General features: G+C 43.7%; 1 protein-coding gene across 2 annotated transcripts in view; it reads left to right on the top strand.

The window, feature by feature from the left end:
* Nucleotides 1-23,484, top strand: part of LOC102569986 (collagen alpha-6(VI) chain) — a 111,873-nt gene that overhangs the window by 5,764 nt on the left and 82,625 nt on the right. For both annotated transcript variants that reach the window (XM_019497917.2, XM_059728798.1), the window contains 4 exons: nucleotides 12,945-13,030; nucleotides 17,572-18,159; nucleotides 20,332-20,928; nucleotides 22,412-23,035. In XM_019497917.2, coding sequence (XP_019353462.2) covers nucleotides 12,958-13,030; nucleotides 17,572-18,159; nucleotides 20,332-20,928; nucleotides 22,412-23,035 — 1,882 coding nt within the window. In that variant the 5' untranslated portion in view covers nucleotides 12,945-12,957. The remainder of the gene's footprint in view (nucleotides 1-12,944; nucleotides 13,031-17,571; nucleotides 18,160-20,331; nucleotides 20,929-22,411; nucleotides 23,036-23,484) is intronic.

Raw genomic sequence — 23,484 nt, 5'->3', positions numbered from 1 at the left:
CTGATTTCAGTCTGTGCCAGTTTAATTGAGTTATCTTTGCTAACAAGGTAAATTATACTAGGCTGGACTGTTTGTTGTACTTGAGTCAGCTGTAAATTGGTCTCCCTATGCTGCATGACAGGTTACACTGGGTGCATCTACATGTGAAATTAGGGTGAAACAATAAACTGGATGCAGTTTGTGCCAGAGTTTATTGCTCCCAGGTGTAGTGTTTATATAAGCACCTGGGACCACAGCAGCCCCAGTTGGCAGGGGGTTTGTACAGGGTGGTCAGCCTCCTAGCCTGGAGTTGTTCCCACTCAGTGTGCTGCAGAGGGGTTGGGGCATGTTTCAGCATGGGGGGGGCTAGCCAGCAGGCAGCCTCTGCATTATAGCACTCTCCTGCCCCAGCCAGCTCTTGTTGCTGTCTACACCTGATTTGCAGCAGAGTAAATAACTGTGGTAGGACACTACTTGTGTTGGGCAGTATTATCCTACAGCAATTAATTAGTTTACTTTGGTTTTGTTTAACTTGACATGTGCCAGATCAACACTTGGGATACCAATTACGCTGTTAGACAGGAGGGTGTGATACGAAATTGCACACGCACTCTGCTGTGGCTGTGTGTGAACACTGGGGGTGTCTGGGGTAATCTGGTGCTCAGGGTTACTTGAGGTTGAGGTGCCTTTTGGGTTACTTTGGGTCACTTGCGGCCCTGGGGTTACTTGAAGTTGATATGCCCTGGGGTTGCTCAGGGTCACTGGGGCTTGAGGTTAATTGAAGCCCCGGGAAGAGGCGAGGGAGAAAGCTGGGGCCGCAGCGAGGAAAAGTGGCAGAGCCGAGACTGGAGAAGCTGGCAGTGAAGCTGGTGGAGCAAGGTAAGCTGGGAGGCTGTGGGTGCTGGGGGCCTGGTCGGGGAACCGTCCATGGGTCAGGAGGCTGCAGAGAGTGAAGGTCAGAGGCCTTTACTTGTGGGGAGAGGGGGAAAGTGGGTGATATTTACCTATCCTGGGCTGTGAGCTGATCCTTGCTGGCCAGTCAGGGTGTTGTCCAGAGGGGGTCGCTGGCAGGGCCTCTGGGTAGATAGGTGGCGTGACGCAGATGGAGGGAGTGTCCCTACCTACGTCTCCTATGGGAGGGACATGTCCAGGCAAGGACAGTCCTGCTCAGATACTTATGTGTAGATCCGAGTGTCCTAATTGTCTGGTAGGACGCAATGGTGGGTTGCTGGTTTCTGTAGGGTCTTTGTCTTCCAAATGTTGGGTTTCTGTTCTGTTCCTGGGTGAGGTCCATGGTTCTTGGGTGAGTCAATGAAAGGCAATGCTTTGGTTGTTGAGCTGATCATTCAGTAGAGGCCTGCTACCATTGTACCTCAAACACCCTCATTCATTCCCATTCATTCAGGAACCAATTTACATGAGACTGGTTAGACATGAATCACAGTTACAACATAGGTTACACCTGGGCAGAGGACACTAGATGGATGCTTGATGGACAAAATGGAAACTTGACATTACTTTACCGACATTGGCCTAAATCTCATAAATTCAATATAAAACAGTAAAAATCAATATACACATAATAGGAACTATTTACAATATAAAAGGGGCTTGTTACAATAATAGCATACAAGAATGTAGCTTAGCTTACCTAGTACTACTTCTATTATAAGGGATAGAGAGGGCAGAGAGAAAGTCAGAAATGGTTGGGGAAGGGGAGGGAATGCATTTTAAAGTCTATATTTAAAAAAACAAAACAAAAAACCCCAAAACCTGGGGGTTTGGCTACAGCTACTTGTGCTTTACTGCACAGCTAATTGGGCAACTGCAGTAAGTGGTCTCATACAGATGCCCTCACTGTGCACATACCTTAAGTCAGTGGTTCTCAGCCAGAGTGCTGTGACACCTTGGGGTGCTTTGAGATCTTTTCAAGGGTGCCATAAATGTTAGTATTGTTAGGTGTGCAAATGTGATTCACAAGATAAACTCACAGATTTCAAACAGGAATCCATAGTGTTAAAAACCTTTCTAACTTGTTGAGGTTTTTCCGAGTACTTTGCAACAGAAGAATTGCTCTATTATTCTGAAGAATTGCTCTTATTTTTCTGTAGTCAAAAATCAAGCCAAAATGAAGAGCTGACATTTTCCAAGGGGTGCCTGGAGTCTAGTGAGAGGTGCCTTGAGTCTAAAAAGATTGAGAATCACTTCCCTAAGTCAACCTTTTGGGACAGTTTGCGGGTTCTGTAGAAGGCAGGGATGTGTGCAGTGTTTGTGTTGGAGCTATGTTTGCTTTTGTAATGTAAAGGTGGGAATAGTCCTGATCCCCCACCCCAGCCAGGACTATTGCAGTGAAAAGAACACTAGCAACCTGTATTAAATGCACACAACAAGAAGCTGTTTTCCCAGAGTACCCAGCAAGGCTCCTATCTGTCAAAGATACGATGCATCTCGGCATCACCACTCAAGCTATACACTGCTCCTGCCCTAGCATAAATCATCCTAGTGTGTTTTTTTTTTTTTTTTTTATACATAATTATCCAATGCACTAGTTCATTAACTGTTGAGCAAATGATTGTGCACTTGAAGAGCAGAGTTGTTGACAATACGTGGGACTTTTTACCCTGGCGTTGGCATAGCAAGCTCTTTCATTGCCTGTGGCAAGAGGTGGGGCAGGATTATGCCAGACACTGGGAGCAGGGGAGAGGGAAGGAGGGGAGGGGAGCCTTACTTGCTCCACTTCTCTACAGTCTGCAGCTCTTGCTGTAGCAGCATGGGTGTGGGCTGCTGCAGCTGAGACAGACTAGCCACACTGGCTGTAGCAGCCCTGGTGCAGGCTCCCTAGGGGCCGATCTGCCTTTCCCCTTCCCTCTCAGATACATTACTGGGCATGTGATTGCACTTCCCATGGCAAAGACTCCCTAGAGGGTGTGCCATTACATTTACCTTGCTTTCCCCTGCCTCCCGTTACGCTTTGGAGCTGCACCTTGGAGCATTTTGGTCTGCTGCAATTTGAAGCTTAGCAATAACAGAAGAAGCTGGATTGTTTCTTTCCCTTAGATAGATAATATAGACTTCACAGGGCATAAACTCTTCCAGCGCTTATCTTGTCAGAGTTCATTGCTTCTAGGTGCCATTTCTACCTGGGACCAGAGCATGTTGAGCTGGGTCGGAGTAGCCCTGGCTGGTAGGGAGCCCTGGGAGTTGGCCTGCCAGCTCTAATCTGGCTCAACAGGCTGTGGAGGGGCTGGCTGGGCTTGTATTTACAAGTACTACCCTGCTTCAGAGTTAATTAGTTTACTTCAGCCTAACAGCCCTGCATGTGTAATTTGGGAGATGTTTACTACAGAGCTAACTAGTCTACTCCACAGTAAACCTCTTGTGTAGATGCACCCACAGTGTTTTAAATTTGTTCTGGTACTGAGCCAAGCCAATATGTTCTTCAGGAACTCCTTTCCCCTTACTCTTTCCTTGTTGGAGAAAATCCAAGCAGACTGTCAGGCAACTCTGTTTGACTTGCCTTGCTTCCCCCACTCCCAGTTATGCCTTGGAACTGCACCTTGGAACAGTTTGGTTTACCATGATTTGAAGCTTAGCAGAAGGAACTGGATTGTTTCATTCCCTTAGAACACTGTGACGAGCATATTATTTAAAAATGTTCCAGTATTGACGCAAGCCAATTTTTCCTCCAGGAACTTTTCCCCTCTTGCTTTCTCTTTGTTAGAATCCCAGAAGGCTGTCAGACATCTCTGTCCCCACTGGTCTGGTGGATGGGGCTGACATGAGTCCCTTGTTAGAATTCAGCTATCCCAGCAGGATTATTTCCTGACTTCCAGTAACATTCATTCCCATTAGGATGCTGGCTGCTACTAAAGAAGAGCAATCTTTTACCTTTTAGAATGACTTGGCACTAAATGCTATTTAATCTGAAGAGGAAAAATCAGGATGCCTCTTCTCTCTAACATGATTTTCCCCTCCAAGTGACCTGTTACGTGTCAGTTCTGTATTCCTGGGGAACCCTGGCACAGTACCCAGCCTGCCTGACTCATGAAGGACTCTTTTTCTGCCTCCTCCCCCACTTTTGCCTGAACCACAACTGGTCAGAAGAAGAACTTACACAAGGCAATGAAGATGCAGTGAGAGACATGCCTAAACCCCCCTGATAAGGGTGACGGGATCAAGACAACTCCCCTAGTCCTATTTGCATCAGAGATTGTTTAGCATTCAGAATGGAGAACAGATTCCAAGGCAGGGACCACACTGAACGCTGGGACCAGAGAAGCAGGGGAACACTGCATGATGGAGGGTCCCTGCTCCAAATGCTAATCAACCAATGTCTGCACATGCCCAGCTCAGCTTTTATCAGACCAGTTCTAGTAAGGACTCCTTTACTGGTACCCAACACACTGAATCTGTCTGTTTGCATTGTGAGCTCCCTCAGAGTAATGCCCCCCATAGCCAGGAGTGATCAGTTCCTATTATCCAGCATATGAGCCACCGTTTACCCATAAACAAACCTCATGTGCTACTGTTATTTCCCTACAAAAACCCCTACGCAAGCTTAAGTTTCTGTCCTGGTGCTCGGATCCAAAAACTGCACCAGGTCCACTCGTTTGCTGCTTGGAATACCTTCAATGAGCATACTGGGGGCTCTGCCTGTCAACAAACACCTGGGAACCTTGCAGTGGTGAGACCCCAACTCTCTGTGTCTCTGTCTCTCTCTCTGGTTTAAGCCCACTTTCTAAACAGATTTAGTTCAAACCCTCTCTCTCTCCTTCTCTCTCTTACAGCTTTCTCCCTCCTTCTCTCTCTTACCGCTTTCTAAATCTGATTTTTGCTTGTCAACCTTGAGCTAGACTTCCCCAAATACCTCATTGTAACTGTTTTTCCTTGTATGGCTATTACTACTAGTATCATCATAAGTTTCATATAACTGGCAATAAAATTATTTTTATAGTCAAGCAGCTTGCTCTACTCTCTCTCTGATCCTCGTTTAACTCTTCCTTCTTCTCTACCTCCTCACCTGCTCTGTAGCAACACTTCTTTTACCTAAGCCAAAGATCTGGTGGGCTCTGCTCATCAAGGGAGTTACTACTAGGATGCTTATGGCAAGAGATTGGGACGTGCTGAGTTTTGAGGCACATGAGGGTATCAGCTGAAAGTGCTGATCTGACCCAGCCTACTCAGATGTACCCTGTTAGCATGTGTGTATGTGTGTCTAACTGTATTTATTATTGTCCTGCTGAAATAAGGGGTGTGATGAGCCAGGCCCCATGTGTTCCACGCAACCTGGCCTGCCTCAGATGTGGTCTGTTAACCTGTATGTGTTCGATTGATTTGGTAGCTGGAGGAACCCAGCCCCATTGAAACTAAGGTCTGCAAGGTAGCTCCACTGTGGGTGAGGACTTGCAGGAGGGAGAGATACAAGTCCATATAGAAACACAAGTGACACAAGCAGCACATTGATAGAATTACAGTGACCCCAGAAACAACTCTAATAAATGAGTGTACCCCAAAGGGATGGGCAAATCTAGTAACAGACCAGATGTCCCAGTGTTTTATATCCCTCTCCAAGAACAGCTTTTGGGACCCTGGAATAGCCTGTGTTTTTGTATGGCAGCATGCAAAATGTCCGAGTATTTTATAAATATGCCATGCGTGTTCCAGATGTATTGCTTTCTATGGTATAATTGAATCTGTTTATTGCGGACAAATAGTGCAATGAAACATTCATTTCAATGTAATGAACAGAGATTAGAGTAAAAAGACAGATCAAGATAGATGCATGCAAACCTCCAAGTGAATGTAAACACTTGTTTGGTTTTTTTTCAGGGTGAAAGTATAAACATTTTTAGCAAAATGAAAATTAATCTTATTTGTTACTTTGGCAACTGTTCTGAGACCGTGTTCTTCACAGAAGGAAACCCCTCCCCGAATAGATTATTAAATTTCTCATAATACAAATCCCAGAAGTACACACACTTGGTACCAGTGTGAATTTTGAATTTTTTTCCCCAGACCAAAATGGGAAATATTGCTAATGCCCTTTTTAAAATGCTGACAGCTCATTACTGACCTGCTCAGCAGATTAGCATATTCCTTGACTTGCCAAAGACTTCTGTGCAGGAACAAATGATTCAGGATGCTTGCTGTCCTTCTACCATCAGTGGAGCTACCATGCAAGAGCACTGTCACAGAAACGAGGGGGCCAGTAACCCTAAGTAAATCTTGTAATGGATACCATGAAAACATTTAGGTTTAAGTACCCAGATAAAATTGTTTTGGTTTTTTGAAAATACTGGAGTTTTCCTTTAAGGTTGACCCTCTCTGTAGCATGGTTGTTAGTGCTTCCTCCTCCCCCCCCCAACTTTTCCCACATTTCAAGCTTGTATTTTATTTTATTTTTTTGGTTTTGTTTATAATAATGCATTCCCCATTAAAATACATCCATAGCTTCCCTTAGTATTCATTTCATTTTTGAGTTATGTCTGGAGACAGGAGTGTCTCACTCTGCATCTGGAAAGAGGTGACAGATTTTTGGATGCTTTTCTTTATATAAATAATCCAATTATTCCTGTAATTTAAAGGGGAAACAGGTCTTTTTCAGTTCATCTTCTCCCTGGCAGTCATGGGTTCTTCTTTCCAACAGCCACTTGGTAATCATACTTGCAATACTATAAAGTAGTGCATGAAACCACACATGTCTTATTTTGTCATAATAAGAACTAATAGAGGTTAAAACCAAGCCAGCTGTAATGTGACATAATGGTGAGAACATACAGACTGGGAGATCAGATCTCTCCTTAGGGAATGCCATACAGAGGTTCAGTGAGACCTGAATGTATAGCAGGTTATCATAGTCTAAGGTGCTAGGTGCTTTTGGAATCAGGCACTTATCAATTGGCAGAATTGGTATGAAGCTGAAATAAAACTAGATTTGTATGTGACTTAAAAAAAAAAAAAAAAATCTTTTCCCAGTAGTTCTCTATTAAAACCTTGCCAGCTCTTAGTCTGTATCTGGGAATTAAGGTCATGAGTCATGTTTTGTTTTAGAAATATGAAAAAGCCTAATGTATTGGATTAAAGTTTTACAGTAAATAGCTACCCAAGGTTCTTGTGCTCTGCAGTGCCAGTCCTATGGGGCAACAGTTTGAATCCTTAGGGGAATGATTTTCACATTATCGTCATCTATTACCAGATTCTGCTCAGATTCCACACAGTGGCAGAGTCTATTTTGCTTAGTTCCTTGTGAGAAGCATGCTAGTGGATGCCACTGAGCTTTGGAAACCTTCCAAATGCTGCAAGGCAGAGACCAGCTCATGGCTGCTGTTCGACAGCCTCGGTGTACCTTTACACCTGTTTCCTTGTCTGAAGTTAATAACTACGGGCAATATTCCAGAATACATTATTCTTCTGCGTTAAACTGTCAAAGAGGTATATGAAAGGAAAATTTGAGTTTGTCTTCACAGTTTTACATGTATTTCTTTCAGAATCATATCAGAAATATAGAACCTTTAAGAGATGAGGAGGTCACATCCATAGGTCTGATAGAGTTGCTCTTGGTGTGGTATATAAGGTTGGAGAAAAGTTTGCTCTAAAGCACCATTTTGTTTCCCCATTCTATTGTCAACCAAGAGCTGGTTCAGTCCCCTGCATGACAGATCAGCTTGTAGAACAACACACATTACTACCAATGTAACAGTACCTTTGAGACCATCCTGGTTATCATGAGGTGGTAGAATATGTTTCTTTGGTCCTATCCTTTCAAGGCCAACACACCTCCTATGCAAGCTGTGTACCATACAGGAATTCCTCTCTATCTGGGGAACCCCCAGATGCCCAATAGGCCAGCAAGCAGAATAAGACAGACCAAATGTCTCCAAGGGTCTGGCCTGTACACAAGACCCTTGCCAGTGCCTGGTTCTGGCTTCAATATTCCCATGACTCTGGAGAATTATTGTGGGGTTTCTCAGAACAGAAAAAAGTCAATTGACTTGGAGTCAGTTACAAAGGATGTAACACATGGTGAAGGCTTTGTGGCAATATAAAAACTCAGCTTCTTTGCACATTCATTCCACTGACATCAAATCCTGGCAGCTGCTGTAGATGGATAATCAGAGTAAACTGTTTATCTTTCTAAAGAAATTTAGCTGAATAAGTGTACTATAAATAGTGTTGATTTGTCAACCAGACTGTATTCATTACCATCATTGCAGTTCTTACTGTTATATGATAAAAATTGTCATAATATTCTCTTCACCAGTTGGCCTATCAAATAAACACTTGATACCGACAACAATATGTTCAATTATGGTAAAAATGTATTGTTTCCTGCCTTTATCTGTGAGTCATGCCATACTTTGTACTCTGCTGGTCTTAATTCTCCAGATGGACATTCTTTTCTGTTCTGCTTTATACAGAACTGTTGTGCAATTTAAGCATCATGTGCAATGAAAGTCTTTTTGAACACTTTTTTGTTGCAATTTGTAAGTCCTTTAACTGAAAGTTTTGCTTGTTTGCTGGCCTGTTACGGATAATCTCATAGTTCATGCCCCAGTTCCTATTCAAACATTTTTAGTCATGATCTTCAAAGACATAATTCCATGTTAAACAGGTTTTATTGATACCTTATCATAAGGTACTCTGCATAATGGAAGTTCTTTATTGAGAGATGATGCCTCCTTCACCTATTTAAAGTAAGAGCCTTGCCGCTTGGGACACTTAGCACATGCTTTATCTGAGATTGTAGTAAGCATTACTATAGTAAGTTAAAAATTAGAATGTGTTCTGAGTAGCCCCACTGTCATACTTACTACAATCAAAGATTGTCAGATTCATCCCACATATCACACCAGTCTTGTTGTGGGGCTGGGACTGACAAACAAGAGATTTTTGGTCCCAGCCCAGGGACTGCTCTGGAGCCAATCTGAGACTTCGATGCAGTCCCATATCTGGGGTCAACAATCAGCTGATTTTTGGTCTTACCTCAGGTCCTACCAGAGCCAGTTTCAGACTGACATGCAGTTCTGTGGCTGGGACCCACAATCATCAGACCTCTGTTGATTGTATTATCTCCATGAAACAGTCCCATGTTAACTCATATTGTATAATAGGATCTGGAGATGCTCTTCACTCGAAAAGCTTTGCTATGATATTATATGCAAGCACTCATGTTTGAATACATGGCCACTGGCATTTTAAGAGCATTTAACACATGCAAAGTGTTCCATGTAACACAGCCCTAAGAAGCCTGATCTAACTTTAGTTCACCTAGGACATGAACCATGGCTAATCCACACCTGATCTAATCCAAACGTGTACATATTCAGAGGAAAGCCCCGCTGCTTGCCCCAGCCTCAGGGCCTCACTTTTTCTACCCCTGCTTTCCCCCCACCATGACCAGGCTATCTTTAGCCCTCTGACCTCCCCCAGATGCCAGACAGATAATTTTCCCCATGGGCGTACACCCCCATCCCCCCACCACAGTGCCATAATTACATGTCTGACTCATTAACCTGAGGTCACTCAAATTCGACAAAAGATTGTCCATCTTTTGGATACTCACATAAAGCCTGTGTCATTCCAAAGTTTCACTTTATTTGGGATAATTCCTAAAATTTACTTACTACAGGTGTATGGCTTGTCTTCTCATACTACTTCATTTGCAAGCTATTTAAAACATTAATACCTTTAGGTCTTATAATACTCAAGAAAATGGCTATTTCTTTTAGGTTGTCTTTCTCACTGAGACCCATGCTTGCTTGCGGATGGCAAAGGTTTCTTATGAATGAGATATTAAGCAGGACAAGAAGTAGAATAGGTTTACTAGTGCCCAGGCTTGCGACCTCATGTGTGGAGACTATGGGCAGAATTCTCTTTCACCAAGTGGTTGACCAAAGTGCAGCGTGCAGTAAACTTTGAATTACATGACAGAAGAGTAGAATTGATTCTGTTTTGCATGTGTGCTTTCATGCGTGCTCTCTCTTTCTTTCTTTGACCCAAACCAAATCTCCCTGGTTAGCTAACTGTTTAACACTTAACTGCATATATTTCTGACTAACAACAAGACCATGGCACTTGGCTTTCCTTACCATCTTATGCTCCCATCCTGCAGTATCCATTTGCCATTCACCTACAAACCACTTCTTCTCAACTAGTAGCCACCTAAAGTTTGTTGCTGTGACCTTAATCCTGGAATTCTTTGTATCCAGAAAGGATGATGGGATCTGGCAAGACATTGAACAAAGGAGGTGATAATTCCCCTCTATCTGGCACTGGTCAGACCGCAGTTGGAATACTGCGTGCAATTTTGGGTGCTGCACTTCAAGAGGGATGTGGATAACCTGGAGAGGGTCCAGAGAAGGGCCAATCGTATGGTTAAGGGCTTGCAGGCCAAGCCCTATGAGGAGAGACTGAGGGACCTGGACCTCTTTAGCCTCCGCAAGAGAAGGTTAAGAGGCGACCTTATGGCTGCTTATAAGTTCATCATGGGGGCACAGAAGGGAATTGGTGAGGATTTACTCACCAAGGCGCCCCTGAGTGTTACAAGAAATAATGGCCACAAGCTAGCATAGAGCAGATTTAGACTGGACATTAGGAAGAACTTCTTCACAGTTCGAGTGGCCAAGGTCTGGAACGGGCTCCCAAGGGAGGTGGTGCTCTCCCCTACCCTGGGGGTCTTCAAGAGGAGATTAGATAGGCATCTAGTTGGGGTCATCTAGACCCAGCACTCTTTCCTGCCTATGCAGAGGGTCGGACTCGATGATCTATTGAGGTCCCTTCTGACCCTAACATCTATGAATCTATGAATTGAAGGTAATTTGGTGGTCCTAAGGTGGACAAAAAGTTAAGAATATTGAAGTTTATTGTATGATGATACAGTTTTTAATATGCAGTAAAGAGACACATCTGTCAGAAAAGAATGCACATTACTCTGATTAATTGCTTGAGCATTCAGCTCAGACTGTCTGCCCATACATTAATGCAGAGGAAAATTGTATCTCCAGGACGCTGGCAGACTATATATATATATATATTTGCTATTGTACTATCATATCCATGAAATTGTTTTGTCTTTAGGGTTTTGCACTTCAGTTTTTGTCTAGTGCATGTGGTAGATATATTGAAATTTTATGATTTGTCTTGGCAAATATACGTCTGTAGTGGGAGGTTTATCCATTAAAAAGATTATGTTAAGCAGCAATGTGAAAATAACAATAAAACGCTGCTACATTTTACCTCAGACAAGGATTGCAGAAAAGGCTTGAACCATATTCTGTCCTTCTACAGAAAACCCCTGGGGAGACAGATAAAGAGTTCATAAACTTCATGCTGTTGAGTTCATAAACTTCAAGCTTCATGCTGTTCTTACGGGAATTTCTTCCTTGCTACTCTGTTTGAGGTGGAAGGGCATGGTGCAGTGGAGAGGCTGGGACCATGGCTCCCACCCTGAGGAGCCTAGGTATCAGTAGGGAACTCGTTTCCCATCTTTGCCTGTTCTTTTGCATTTTGCAGGGATGGTTGGTCTGCTTCTTCCTAAATCTTGTTTCATTTTGAGGTATTTGCTATTGGGAAGCCTGTATAAACATATAAGCAGCATTAGCAGCCACGAGAAATTGGATTTAAACTAGCTGCAAAGCTGGGAGGGGATCAGAGCATGGGAGCTCCTAGGTCCTTCACCTTTTACTATAGACACCCTCTTCCCTGATATGCTGAATCCACCCAACCCCATAAGTCTGGTGGGAGGAAGGGCTTTGGCAGGCTTGGATGCAGCAGACAATCATATTACAGAGGTCAAAGACTTAGGAGAATGTGGAGGCCAGACGAGACCACTGTATCATATAGTTTTGTATAATACAGGCCATAGAATTAAGAGCCTCTGCACCTTATTTTACCTTCTTTTCTTGATGGAACCTGCCGTTCTAACTCCTCTCTGCTCATATTACTCTAAAGAAAAACCCAGGCTTCTTATTTTGTGTTTTACCAGATATACTTTCTTCCATATTCCATTTGTGCTGTGTGCTGTACTGCTCAGTTTTGATCCAGGACAGACCTTAAGGGTAGAATTAGAGAACAGGCAGCTGGAACCAGTCAGCAAGGACAGAGGAAGATGCTGTTCTTCAGAGACTTCACAGAAAAAACAACATAGGAAATATTTCAGAACTATCTACTTTTGCAAGCTTAGCCTTCTGGACAGTGGTTCAGTATTTCTTTTTTGTTCCTTTAACTATTCATTTACTACACTGCATAAACTCTAAAGGTCTTAAAAATCATGTGTTTTTTCCTGCCCCAAACTACTTATTTTCAGTGTCTTTGCTCAGTATGTGGCTGTAATTTCCTTGTGAGAGATGGGTTATTTGCTAGTACTGAATTGCAAAATATTTCACTTATGCATATTCATCAAGGGAGAAGTCTTTGCCATTAGCAATCGTTCGCTCCACTGGCATATCCCGTTTCTAAACTTGACCCTGTTTTTATAATATCCATTTAAACCACAGGCCACCAAGTACAATTAACCAAATATTTAACCAAATAAGGGAGCTAGACACATTGATTTCAGACTCCTAAATCTTCATTCTTTCTAGTGAAGGAGGAAAATCTGAAGTTAAAGAACTGTTTGTAGCAATCAGAATTTAAGTATGACAAAGAAATAGGAATGGGGATACTCTGAGCCAGCACTGATTTGTACCTGAATTTTCTTCAACACAGAAATATTTGAATTTGCCCATTCTTGTTCCAATTAGTTTATTATTATTGATTCAAATATTGATCAATCTGCATTTGAAAGTAGTTGTTTGTTCGGTGGGTAGGAGCTTTTTAAAGAGCAAGGCACAGGGAAAATAAACTGCAGAGCTTATGTTCTTAAATTAATTAAGAAGTTATAAGCTGTCTTTTTCATGATTAAAAATTCTTTGAGGCATCTTGATATATTCTGTGTTTCTAATGGGATTTTTTCTCTTTTTTTCTAGGGAAGATCTCAGAATGGATAACTGCAAACTACTTCTTATTCTTCTCTTCGCAGCTGCCTTCTGTTTCACTGATGCACAGACAACTGGTAATACATTATAGCTTTGTTCCTGTTTCCACTGAGGTCAATAACAAACCTTCCTTTGCCCTTCCTGGAAATAAGATTTGGCCCTGCGCTTCTTATTAACTCAGTATCTGTGAAAGAGCTGGTGCCATTTAATTTTTTGGAGTACTACAGACGTGTGTGTGGGGGTGTGTGTGTGTGTGTGTGTGTAATACAGTATGTTATATATACACACACATTTTATTTTTTTATATTTCACTTGTGTGTGTGTGTGTGTGTGTGTGTATATATAAAAATAAATAACAAACCCTATTTACCCAAATATAAGATGAGGTCTTTTCCCCATCAGCATGAGAAAAAAGCCCCTCATCTTACATTTGTTTACAGGAAAACCCATTAAATACATTCCTATCTTTAAACCACTGTCAGAAACAGTACTGTACAGTCCTGGAAACAATCTGTGAAGCTAACTGAATGCAGCCCACACTGAACATGCCCATACAACATTTGGCCTATCTTGGGCAAACATACTGATGGAAACCCACCACACGGCTAGGTTAATGCAGCCCATTTGAATAAGATATAGGGCCCATTGTACTCAGTCCCCCTCAGCATTGACTCTTTTTCAACTCATAATGAACCACTACATCAAATATATTTTGATTTCTACTTCATTCCCACAGCTAAGCAGTGCTTTTCTTTCCCGTTTGCAATGATTCCTGTTTCTTCACTAGCCTTATATCTGCCAAACATCACTAGACATCTATGTAAATGAGAGGCTCTGTTGCCCCCTCTCTCAGGCCACTGCATGTGACTGATGTAGCTGCACCCACTGGGGTGGAGCCGGACCAAGTGGCCATGCACCTGATCTGCATATACATTTCTGGAGGGTCCTAGGACTTGTGACAAGAACACCTGGCTCCAGTCTTGAGTGGGGAATTGGAACCTGCATCCTTTGTTGGAGAGCACACATACTGATCAGTGCTGGGCTGTCACCATGCCTTGAAATGCTGTTGACTCTGCTAGAGCCCAGCCCAATGAACTATGACAGATCACAAGCCTTTTGGTTCTGGGATAATATCATGCACAGTTTGTACTATGCATAAGTAGGTATAATAATACTTCTCCAAAGTGTGTTTATGGAGTACTCGTGTGGAAACATAGCAGTTCGCAATAAGTTAAAATGATCATTTGTGTGTAGATATTTATTTCAATTACAGCTTTTTTTGTCTTCTGTGTTTCAAATTAACAGGGCTTTCTGTATAATGTGGGGAGTGGGGGAGGGTGCAGACAGCTACTGAGTCAGACCAACAGCAGTTTCCTGTTCCCACTCTGCTTGAACCTCTGCAGCTTCTGCCCTGCTCCTCCCCTTTTCTCCCCTTACTGTCACATCAGCTCAGAGCCAGAGTAGGATTTGACAGCCCTCTTATAATTAAATTCTATACCTGGAAAATTATAACAAATAAATAAATTCAGGGTCACATTAGATTTGAGTAAATACAGTAATATAACATATATATTTTACCAAAAATGGTGGTCCAATAGCTTTTGGTTTATTTGTGGTGATGTTCATTGCTTTCAAAAACCAAGGAACAATCTTGCTTTGTACAGATGTGCAATTGCAGTAGTTGACAATATTTGGGAAATAAAACATTGCCAGCTTTACTTTTTCATAGATTCATAGATGTTAGGGTCAGAAGAGACCTCAATAGATCATCGAGTCCGACCCCCTGCATAAGCGGGAAAGAGTGCTGGGTCTAGATGACCCCAGCTAGATACTCATCTAACCTCCTCCTGAAGACCCCCAGGGTAGGGGAGAGCACCACCTCCCTTGGGAGCTCATTCCAGACCTTGGCCACCCTAACTGTGAAGAAGTTCTTCCTAATGTCCAATCTAAATCTGCTCTCTGGTAGCTTGTGGCCATTATTTCTTGTAACCCCTGGGGTCACCTTGGTGAATAAATACTCACCGATTCCATTCTGTGCCCTCGTGATGAACTTATAGGCAGCCACAAGGTCGCCTCTTAACCTTCTCTTGCGGAGGCTGAAAAGGTCCAGTTTCTCTAGTCTCTCCTCGTAGGGCTTGGTCTGCAGGCCCTTAACCATACGAGTGGCCCTTCTCTGGACCCTCTCCAGGTTATCCGCATCCTTCTTGAAGTGTGGCGCCCAGAATTGCACGCAGTACTCCAACTGCGGTCTGACCAGTGCCCGATAGAGGAGAAGTATCACCTCCTTGGACCTATTCGTCATGCATCTGCTGATGCATGATAAAGTGCCATTGGCTTTTCTGATGGCTTCGTCACACTGCCGACTCATGTTCATCTTGGAGTCCGCTAGGACTCCAAGATCCCTTTCCACTTCCGTGTCACCCAGCAGGTCATTCCCTAGGCTATAGGTTTGCTGGACATTTTTCCTCCCTAGGTGCAGCACTTTGCATTTCTCCTTGTTGTACTGCATTCTGTTGGTTTCTGCCCACTTGTCCAACCTGTCCAGATCTGCTTGCAGCTGTTCCCTGCCCTCCGGCGTGTCTACATCTCCCCATAGCTTTGTGTCATCTGCAAACTTGGACAGAGTACATTTCACTCCCTCATCCAAGTCACTGATGAAGACATTAAAGAATATCGGTCCAAGGACTGAGCCCTGCAGGACCCCAATGCCCACACCCTTCCAGGTCGAAACCGACCCATCTACCACGACTCTCTGGGTGTGACCCTCCAGCCAATTCACCACCCACCGGACTGTGTAGTCATCCAAGTCACAGCCTTTTAACTTGTTCACCAGTTTGGGGTGGGATACCGTATCGAAGGCCTTCCTGAAGTCTAAGTATACGACATCCACCCTTCCTCCTGTGTCCAGGCATTTCGTAACCTGGTCATAAAAAGAGACTAGATTGGTCAGGCACGATCTGCCTGCCACGAACCCGTGCTGGTTTCCCCTCAGCATAATTTGCCCTGCCGGGCTCTCACAAATGTGAGCCTAGATAATTTTTTCAAAGACTTTGCCAAGGATGGAGGTGAGACTGACTGGCCTATAGTTGCCCGGGTCCTCCTTCCTCCCCTTCTTGAAAATGGGGACCACACTGGCCCTTTTCCAGTCCTCCGGGACTTGGCCCATGTGCCACAAGCGTTCAAATATTCCCGCCAGTGGCTTTGCAATGATGTCGGCCAGTGCCTTCAGCACCCTCGGATGGAGCTCATCCAGGCCAGCCGACTTAAAGGCATCCAGTTCTTCCAAGTGACTCTGCACAATCTCAGGGTCTACGCATGGAAGTCTGGCGCCTTGCTGCTGCCTCTCTACAACCCCAGTGAGAGACTTGTCGTGCTCCTCGCTTAGGAACACCTGAGGCAAAGAACTCGTTGAGGAGTTCAGCCTTGTCCCCTCTGTCCGTCACCAATTGTTTCTGCCCATTTAGCAGGGGTCCTATTCCTCCCTGGGCCTTCCTTTTACTCCCTATATATCTAAAAAACAATTTCTTGTTGTCTTTTACTTGGGTTGCCATCCTCAGCTCCATGGTAGCTTTGGCCCGTCGTACTTGTTTGTACTTGTTCCATTACAAAGCAATGCTGTGCAAATCAAATACAGGTTTCCCTCGCTGTATGCAGGTTCGGTATGTGCATATTCACTCTTATGTGATGACACTTTTTATACGAAAAATATTCATTATATGCGAGTTAAATTCACTCTTATATGATCAGTGTGTTGGAAGCCCACAGTCAGCTGCTTTGTGTGGTGCATTGTAGGAGTGACAAGCACCACAATATAGTTTCCTGTGTGGAAACTCCTCGCTTGTTGTCTACAACATGTATTTCTGTAGTTGCCATCCCCATTATGGTAACGTTCACCACCACTGTGTGCTTGTGTTTACTGTTTGCTGTTGGTGAGTACCAAAATTGTCTTGTAAAAGTGGTAGAAATGGGTCTGGGGGTCATTATGGTCGAGATCTTGGAAAGTATCCCTATTTGTTACGTTGTAAAGTGGGTTCCCTTTATGCGAATTCAAGCTTTGCGCCTTCTGTAGGAATGCATGTACAGCATAAAGTGAGGGAAACCTGTACTGATTTTTTTTTAATTGCAAGACTGTCAAATTAATCTACCCTTAGGTGTGTTACAGCACTCCCAACACTTTGATTTTTGTTTTAGGTCTTTAGCCCTGTGTGATGGTCTTGTATATGGAAAGAACATCTTCAGCAACTGGTGGGAGCGTTATGACCATTTGGGTTGCATAAAAACCTTTGGACCCAATACATTTGTATTCATAGATGAAGTATTGACAGCTATAAAATGCAACCAGACCAAGATTTTCAACTGTCTTTCTTATCCCTTTTGTTGTCCAGCTTTTAACATGCACCCTCTTCCCACAGTGTATTCCTATAAGTATCTGTTTATAGTATGAAAACATCCAGAAGAGTGTTCTGGCATGGTTGCATCAAAACTAATCAGCTTGATAACAATTTAAATTCAGTTTGTAGGAGGAAAAGTCAAATTTTCCTTGAGTATGAAGATAGCTATGAAATCAATGAAAGGCAACTTAACTATTCATTCACCTTTTATCACCTTTCTTGTGTAGCTTGCAGAAAAGCCACCTCAGCGGATATTGTATTTTTAGTGGAAACTTCATCAAGAATTGGCCAGGAAAACTTTCAGAAGATGAAGGACTTCCTCTACACTTTGGTTTCAAGCCTTGATGTTGGTAATGATCAGGTCAGAGTTGGATTGGCACAGTACAGCCATGAGCCATACAAAGTGTTCTTGCTGAATCAATATTCCTTGAAAAGTGATATTTTAGAACAGATAAAGAATTTGCCCAATAGAAGTGGAGGAACTTACACCGGAACAGCTCTGGATTTCATTAGGACAGAATATTTCACTAGAGCTGCTGGTAGCAGAGCTGAGGAAAATGTCCCTCAGGTGGTCATACTGGTTTCTGTTGGGGAATCTAATGATGAGGTCAGAACACAAGCCAAGGAGCTGAAAGTCAGAGGCATCTCTTTGTATGTGGTTGGAATAAATGACCGGGATCCTACTGAGCTTAAGAAAATTTCCAGCAGGCCTTTCAAGAAGTTTCTGTTTCGTACTGACAGTTTTGATGGACTTCAAGATCTCTCCACTAGCCTTTTGCAAACAATGTGCTTTGCAATTGAGAGCCAGATTCAAGGTAAATAAATTATCTTTCCAGTGGTAGCATTTTAGAAGTTTTTCTGATGTACTTATGTAAGTAAAAAGTGAAAAATATATCCTGATTTTATTTTAATCTGATTTGCACCAGTTTTACCTTATGTTACTTTTCTGAAACCGGTTGAGTTAATGTTGATTAAGGTGCCAATTCAGAAAAGTGTTTCTTTAGCTTGTATTATTTCCCTTATAGTCAACATGACTTAACCATATGTTTTAAAGTCATGCATTGGGACCTTTGAAGATACTGTTCAGCTCCACATTTGGGATTGGGTGTGGCACTGACACACAGTGAAATCTGAGGAAGTTTATCCCAGATGCTAAAAACCTTGAATATCTGGCATAGTAGGATGTGTGATTGTTGGGATCCAGGATACAATTCCTAAGGTCCGATTCCAGGTTTAAACTAATGTTTAAACTGTCTGCCAGAGGCCTCAGTGCCTCAGTTATTCATATGTTCAGAGGGCATAATGGCAGCTTCCCTAACTAACTGGATTGTTGTGAAGATGAACATATTGAAGACTTTGAAGTGCTTAGGTAAGCATCTTAGGGGGATAATGCCATTAAATGGAAAAAAGTTCTCATAAGCAGGGCCTAGTTTAAATTGTGGGCACAGCTTGCGGTGCAGTGGCTCCTTTAATCTTGGAATTTCCTCCCATGTATCCCCACTCTCTTGCTACTGATTTGGCAGATGGGCCCTGCTGCTTGCTCCTGATGACTGGGAGGTGAAAACTGTAGTTGTATATATGCCACAGTTTTTGCCTCCAGCTGCTTGCTGCTGACCAGACAGGAGGCAAAAACAGCACCAGATTTAAAACCATGGTTTTCACCTCCCAGCCATCAGGAGTGAATGGCAGGGCCCCTCTGCCAATCAGTGGGGGAGCAGGGCACATGGGGGGAACTCCAGATTAAAGGAGATGTCATGCTGCAAGGTGGGCTCGTGATTTAAACCAGGCCCTATTCATAAGAGACATATGTTAAATGGACATACAGGCTTTGATTTAACAGAAGCTCAGTGGAGGGAAGCTCTAGAACATGCAGAACAGTGGGCTTTCCCTGCTTAAGGTGACCCGGGAGACCCTAGGGCAAACCTCCATAAACGGGTAACCCTGACTTTCCCTGCTTACAGAGAGCCACCCTAAGATTCCCCAGAGTGCGCCTCTGTAAGTGGGGATATCCAGGCAGGTAGGGCAAGGGATTGAGGGGCCTGGTCCTGTGGGAGAATTCCTGGATACATAGGATTGAGCTCCTCAAGCTTCCAGAGCGCTTCTCTGGAGTGGCTGGAGAGTTTGGGCTGCTTGCGCTGCTTAGACTCTTCCACCATAGAGCAAATAGATGTCTGCCTTAATAAAGCAGCAGCATCTATTAATACCTTTTGTCCCACCACCGATTAGCCTTTGATGTGGTGTGACAAAGGGTAGAGACATCTATTTTCTTAGTCTTTGTGCCTCCATAAAGACTTCTATGGCAGCACAAATGCAACATCAGGTGACATTTATTTCTACCCTCAGATGTAAAGATCATCCAAAAATGTGATTTTTTTTTTTTTCACTAGCACCAATTCACAGAACATTTCTCTATTTCCTAAGAGTTTCTGGGAACAGTGGTCATACCATATTGGCCTTAGTTCAGCACCAATTTTATTCTGCAGAATTCTCAGTTTAAAATAGTCTAGAACAGCGGTACTCAACCTTTTGGCTCCTCAGGATAAGTGAGTGATGCAGGGCTGGTCTTTGAGCCAGGTCCAGTCCATGGATCCAATCTGGCACATGCAGCCAGGGCACAATTCAGTATGTGGGGGGACAAACCAGCCAGCCTCCATCTATCCGGTCCCCTGTCTAGCATGCAGTCCTGCCTGCCGGATCAGACCCCAGCTCTGGGGCCAAATGAAGCTCATGGCCTGGCTCTGTGCACACAGTGATGTCATCTGGCCTACAGGTGTTGGAAATTTGGCAACCTTTCCGCAAAATTTCAGGACCTGCGGGGAGCCCCATGGGCCAGATGACATGCCTCTTCTGGCCAGAGATTGAGCACCACTGCTCCAGATGAACAAAGAGTTTAGTTTCAGTTCAGTTTACAGTCCAAAGCTAGATATGAATCCAGGTTGATAGTATCCCTCCCTATAACACATTTATTACTTTTTTCCTTTCTGCAGCGTTTACAAAGCACTATGGAGATGTTGTTTTCCTTGTTGATTCTTCTGTGCACATGGGATCTTCCACCTTTGAGCAAGTAAAACAGTTCGCCTACCATGTTGTTGAGCAGCTAGATGTTGGGATAGATAAATTCAGGATTGGCCTGGCCCAATATAGCACAGAAAGCCAGGGAGAGTTTTTTCTGAACACCTATGCAAACAAGGAAGATGTGCTTAACCATATCCAAGAGTATGTTGCTTTCATGGGGGGCCCTTTACAGACAGGAAGTGCCCTGAAGTTTCTACGTGAAGCTTTTTTCACAGAAGATGCTGGAAGCCGGTTTAGCGAAGGCACTCCTCAGTTTGCAGTGGTCATCACATCTGCTAAATCAGAAGATGAAGTGCTGGAAAGTGCCCTGAAGCTGAAAGAGATGGGAGTGAAGGTCATCTCAATTGGTGTCCAGAATTCTGACAGGCAAGAAATGGAGGTGATTGTCACCTCCCCCTGGGTTTACCAGGTAGATGAAGGAGACAGCATCAGTCAGCTGCATCAGGACATTATTAACATTTTGGAACCACCAGTTCAGCAACACCATGAAATTATGAAGATGCCAGAAGGTACAGTATGTCACCAGAGTGATAACATCAGCTTGAACCAGGTCATATATGAGAGAGCTCTATAGTTTATTCATAACTGGGGTAGAATGTAGATGACTGAATTTAGGGCTTGTGAAAGGCTCCAGAGTGACAGCATACAGCAGTGTGGATGTGATATCAGTATACTTAAAGTTGCTAATACTTATCTACATTGATTTTATGAAATGAAATTCTGCCCTCATTTGAACTGTTGAGTTCCTGTTATTGGTTCAGTGAAATGGCTTGTTGCAAGACAAAATTTTTGCACAAATATTTTTCTATTTAGTGTGAATTACTTTTGTTTCTAGAAAGCTGCTGTAGCGGGGTTTTCAATTTTTAAAAACAAGTGTACCCTTTCTGTCTCAAAGTTTCAGCTCATGTACTCCTTTATATTTTTTTTTTCTTGTTTTTAAGGGGCTGGGGGTGGGGTGCAGATTGAGGCCCCAGTGGTGAGGGAGGGAGTGGGGCTAGGCCTGGGGCTGGGACAGGGGCAGGTGCTGCAGAGCCCCTAGCAGTTTGTTCAGGAGGTGTGGGAGGAGGGGGCGGCTCCTGCCACTGCATGCACCCCCCTCCCAGCACCACTGCTGCCTGCCCTGAGTGCAGCCTGGCCTAACACCCCCACCAGGAACAGCCTGGCGCTGCCCTGGCCCCAGCCCCAGCCTGCAGTGGAAGCCTGCCCTTGTCCCGCATGCAGATCCAGGGGCGTGCATCCCTGGGAGGGCATGGGGGGTATGTGTAGCGGCAGGAGCTGCCCCCCGTCCCCCCAATGCGCAGCTCAGACCCGCACCCTGCCCTGGCTGGGCAGCCCCTGCTACTGCCCCAGCCCCACTCCCTCCCACACCACTGGGGCCTCAATCCTCAATCTGTGTCGTCCCCCATCCCCCTGCATGCCCCTTTCCTCACAACAGACTTATCAGCCAGACTTAGATTCTCTCCATGTTGCTGGGCTGTGCTCCTGGACGTCTGTGTGCTGCGCTGCAGCTGTGCGCACGCACACGGCATTTATCAGCTATATCATTGGCCACATCAGTTCTGTGTACCCCTTATGACCTTTTTAAGTACCCCTAAGGGTACATGTACCCCTGGTTGACAGCCACTGTGTTATGGAAATAGTTTGGACTAGATCGCAAAGAACAATTTTGGTAATGCCCTGGAGCATGTGGATTTACTGTGTTGGCTTCAATCTGATGCCCAATCTGAATACTTCCTCCAGTTTTGCCCTGGAAAGCTATTTAAGATCTGTCAGATGATTCAGGCCCGTTATAAAGTTAGGTCTGGACTATGAGAATGAGAAGTAACTTTGAACCCTATAGGCTTTGGGATCTGGTATTCTATGCCAAATCCATGTAACGCACTGCTTAAGCTATTTCTTTAAATAAATTATCCAGTTGTATCTGTTAATGATCCTACATTCTGACCTACAATAATCTAGTTATCTTGTTCTTCTTTGCTTGTTTACTTCCAGTGTGTGCCACTGTGTCCATAGCAGATATTGTGTTCCTTGTGGATGAATCCAGCAGCATCGGACTGAGGAATTTTAAGCTGATGAGAGACTTTCTGTTCACAATTATCAATGTACTGCATATCAGCCCCAATAATGTAAGAGTTGGCTTGGTGCTATACAGTGATGAACCAAGGCTGGAATTCACTCTGGACACGTTTGAGAACAAATTAGAAATCTTGCACTACTTGCAGAAGTTGCCCTATCGTGGTGGGAAAACATACACTGGTGCTGCACTAGATTTCCTGAGGAAAGATGTTTTTACTCGAAAAGCAGGTAGCAGGAAAAAACAAGGAGTGCAGCAGATAGCTGTTGTTATCACTGGTGGCCAATCCTTGGATGATTTCACCAAGCCGGCTACTAAACTACGACGCAGTGGAGTTGATATCTACGTCGTGGGTACCCAGAATGCCTTTGAGAGTAGCCAGCTGAACAAAATTGCATCTCACCCCCCAAGGAAACATGTTGCCAACCTGGAATCTTTTTTGCAGTTATCAAACATTGGGAGGAAAATTAAGAAACGGATTTGTAGTGAAATGATGGTACAAAGTTTTGCCATCCCAGTTCAAACACGAATGATGAAAGAAGGTAAGAAACATATGTCAGAGTCTGGCCCAGAATTTTGCTCAGGCATATCAGGGGAAATTCAGTAGCTGTACTGGATTTCATTGCTTAACTGACAAGTTATCAAACATGACATTATCAGGATTCCATATTGGTATGTGGAAACTGATACTGAGCAGGTTTGGCATAGCAAGTTAGTGTGTGGTGTCATGGACCTCTAATTATGAATGGTACTTAAAGGAATTAGTTAAATGAATCGAGACACTGTCAGTTCACAGAAGTTTGTCATACAGTGGGATTTGCTCTTCCCCTACCTCTTTCAGAATCTTCCAATTAAAAGGTTGCAGTAGACTTCATTTTTCCCATAAACAGCACACATAATTTTTCGGCCTACACTGCTTTCCTTGCTTTCTTAATTCATTAATTTCTACTTGTGTTGTTATACAGCTGAACCCAGTGATTCTCAACATCCT

The sequence above is a fragment of the Alligator mississippiensis genome, chromosome 5 (genome assembly GCF_030867095.1).
Source record: "Alligator mississippiensis isolate rAllMis1 chromosome 5, rAllMis1, whole genome shotgun sequence".
Lineage (NCBI taxonomy): Eukaryota > Metazoa > Chordata > Crocodylia > Alligatoridae > Alligator > Alligator mississippiensis.
Note: the sequence above shows the minus strand (reverse complement) of the source record. Positions and strands in the feature narration are given on the sequence as shown.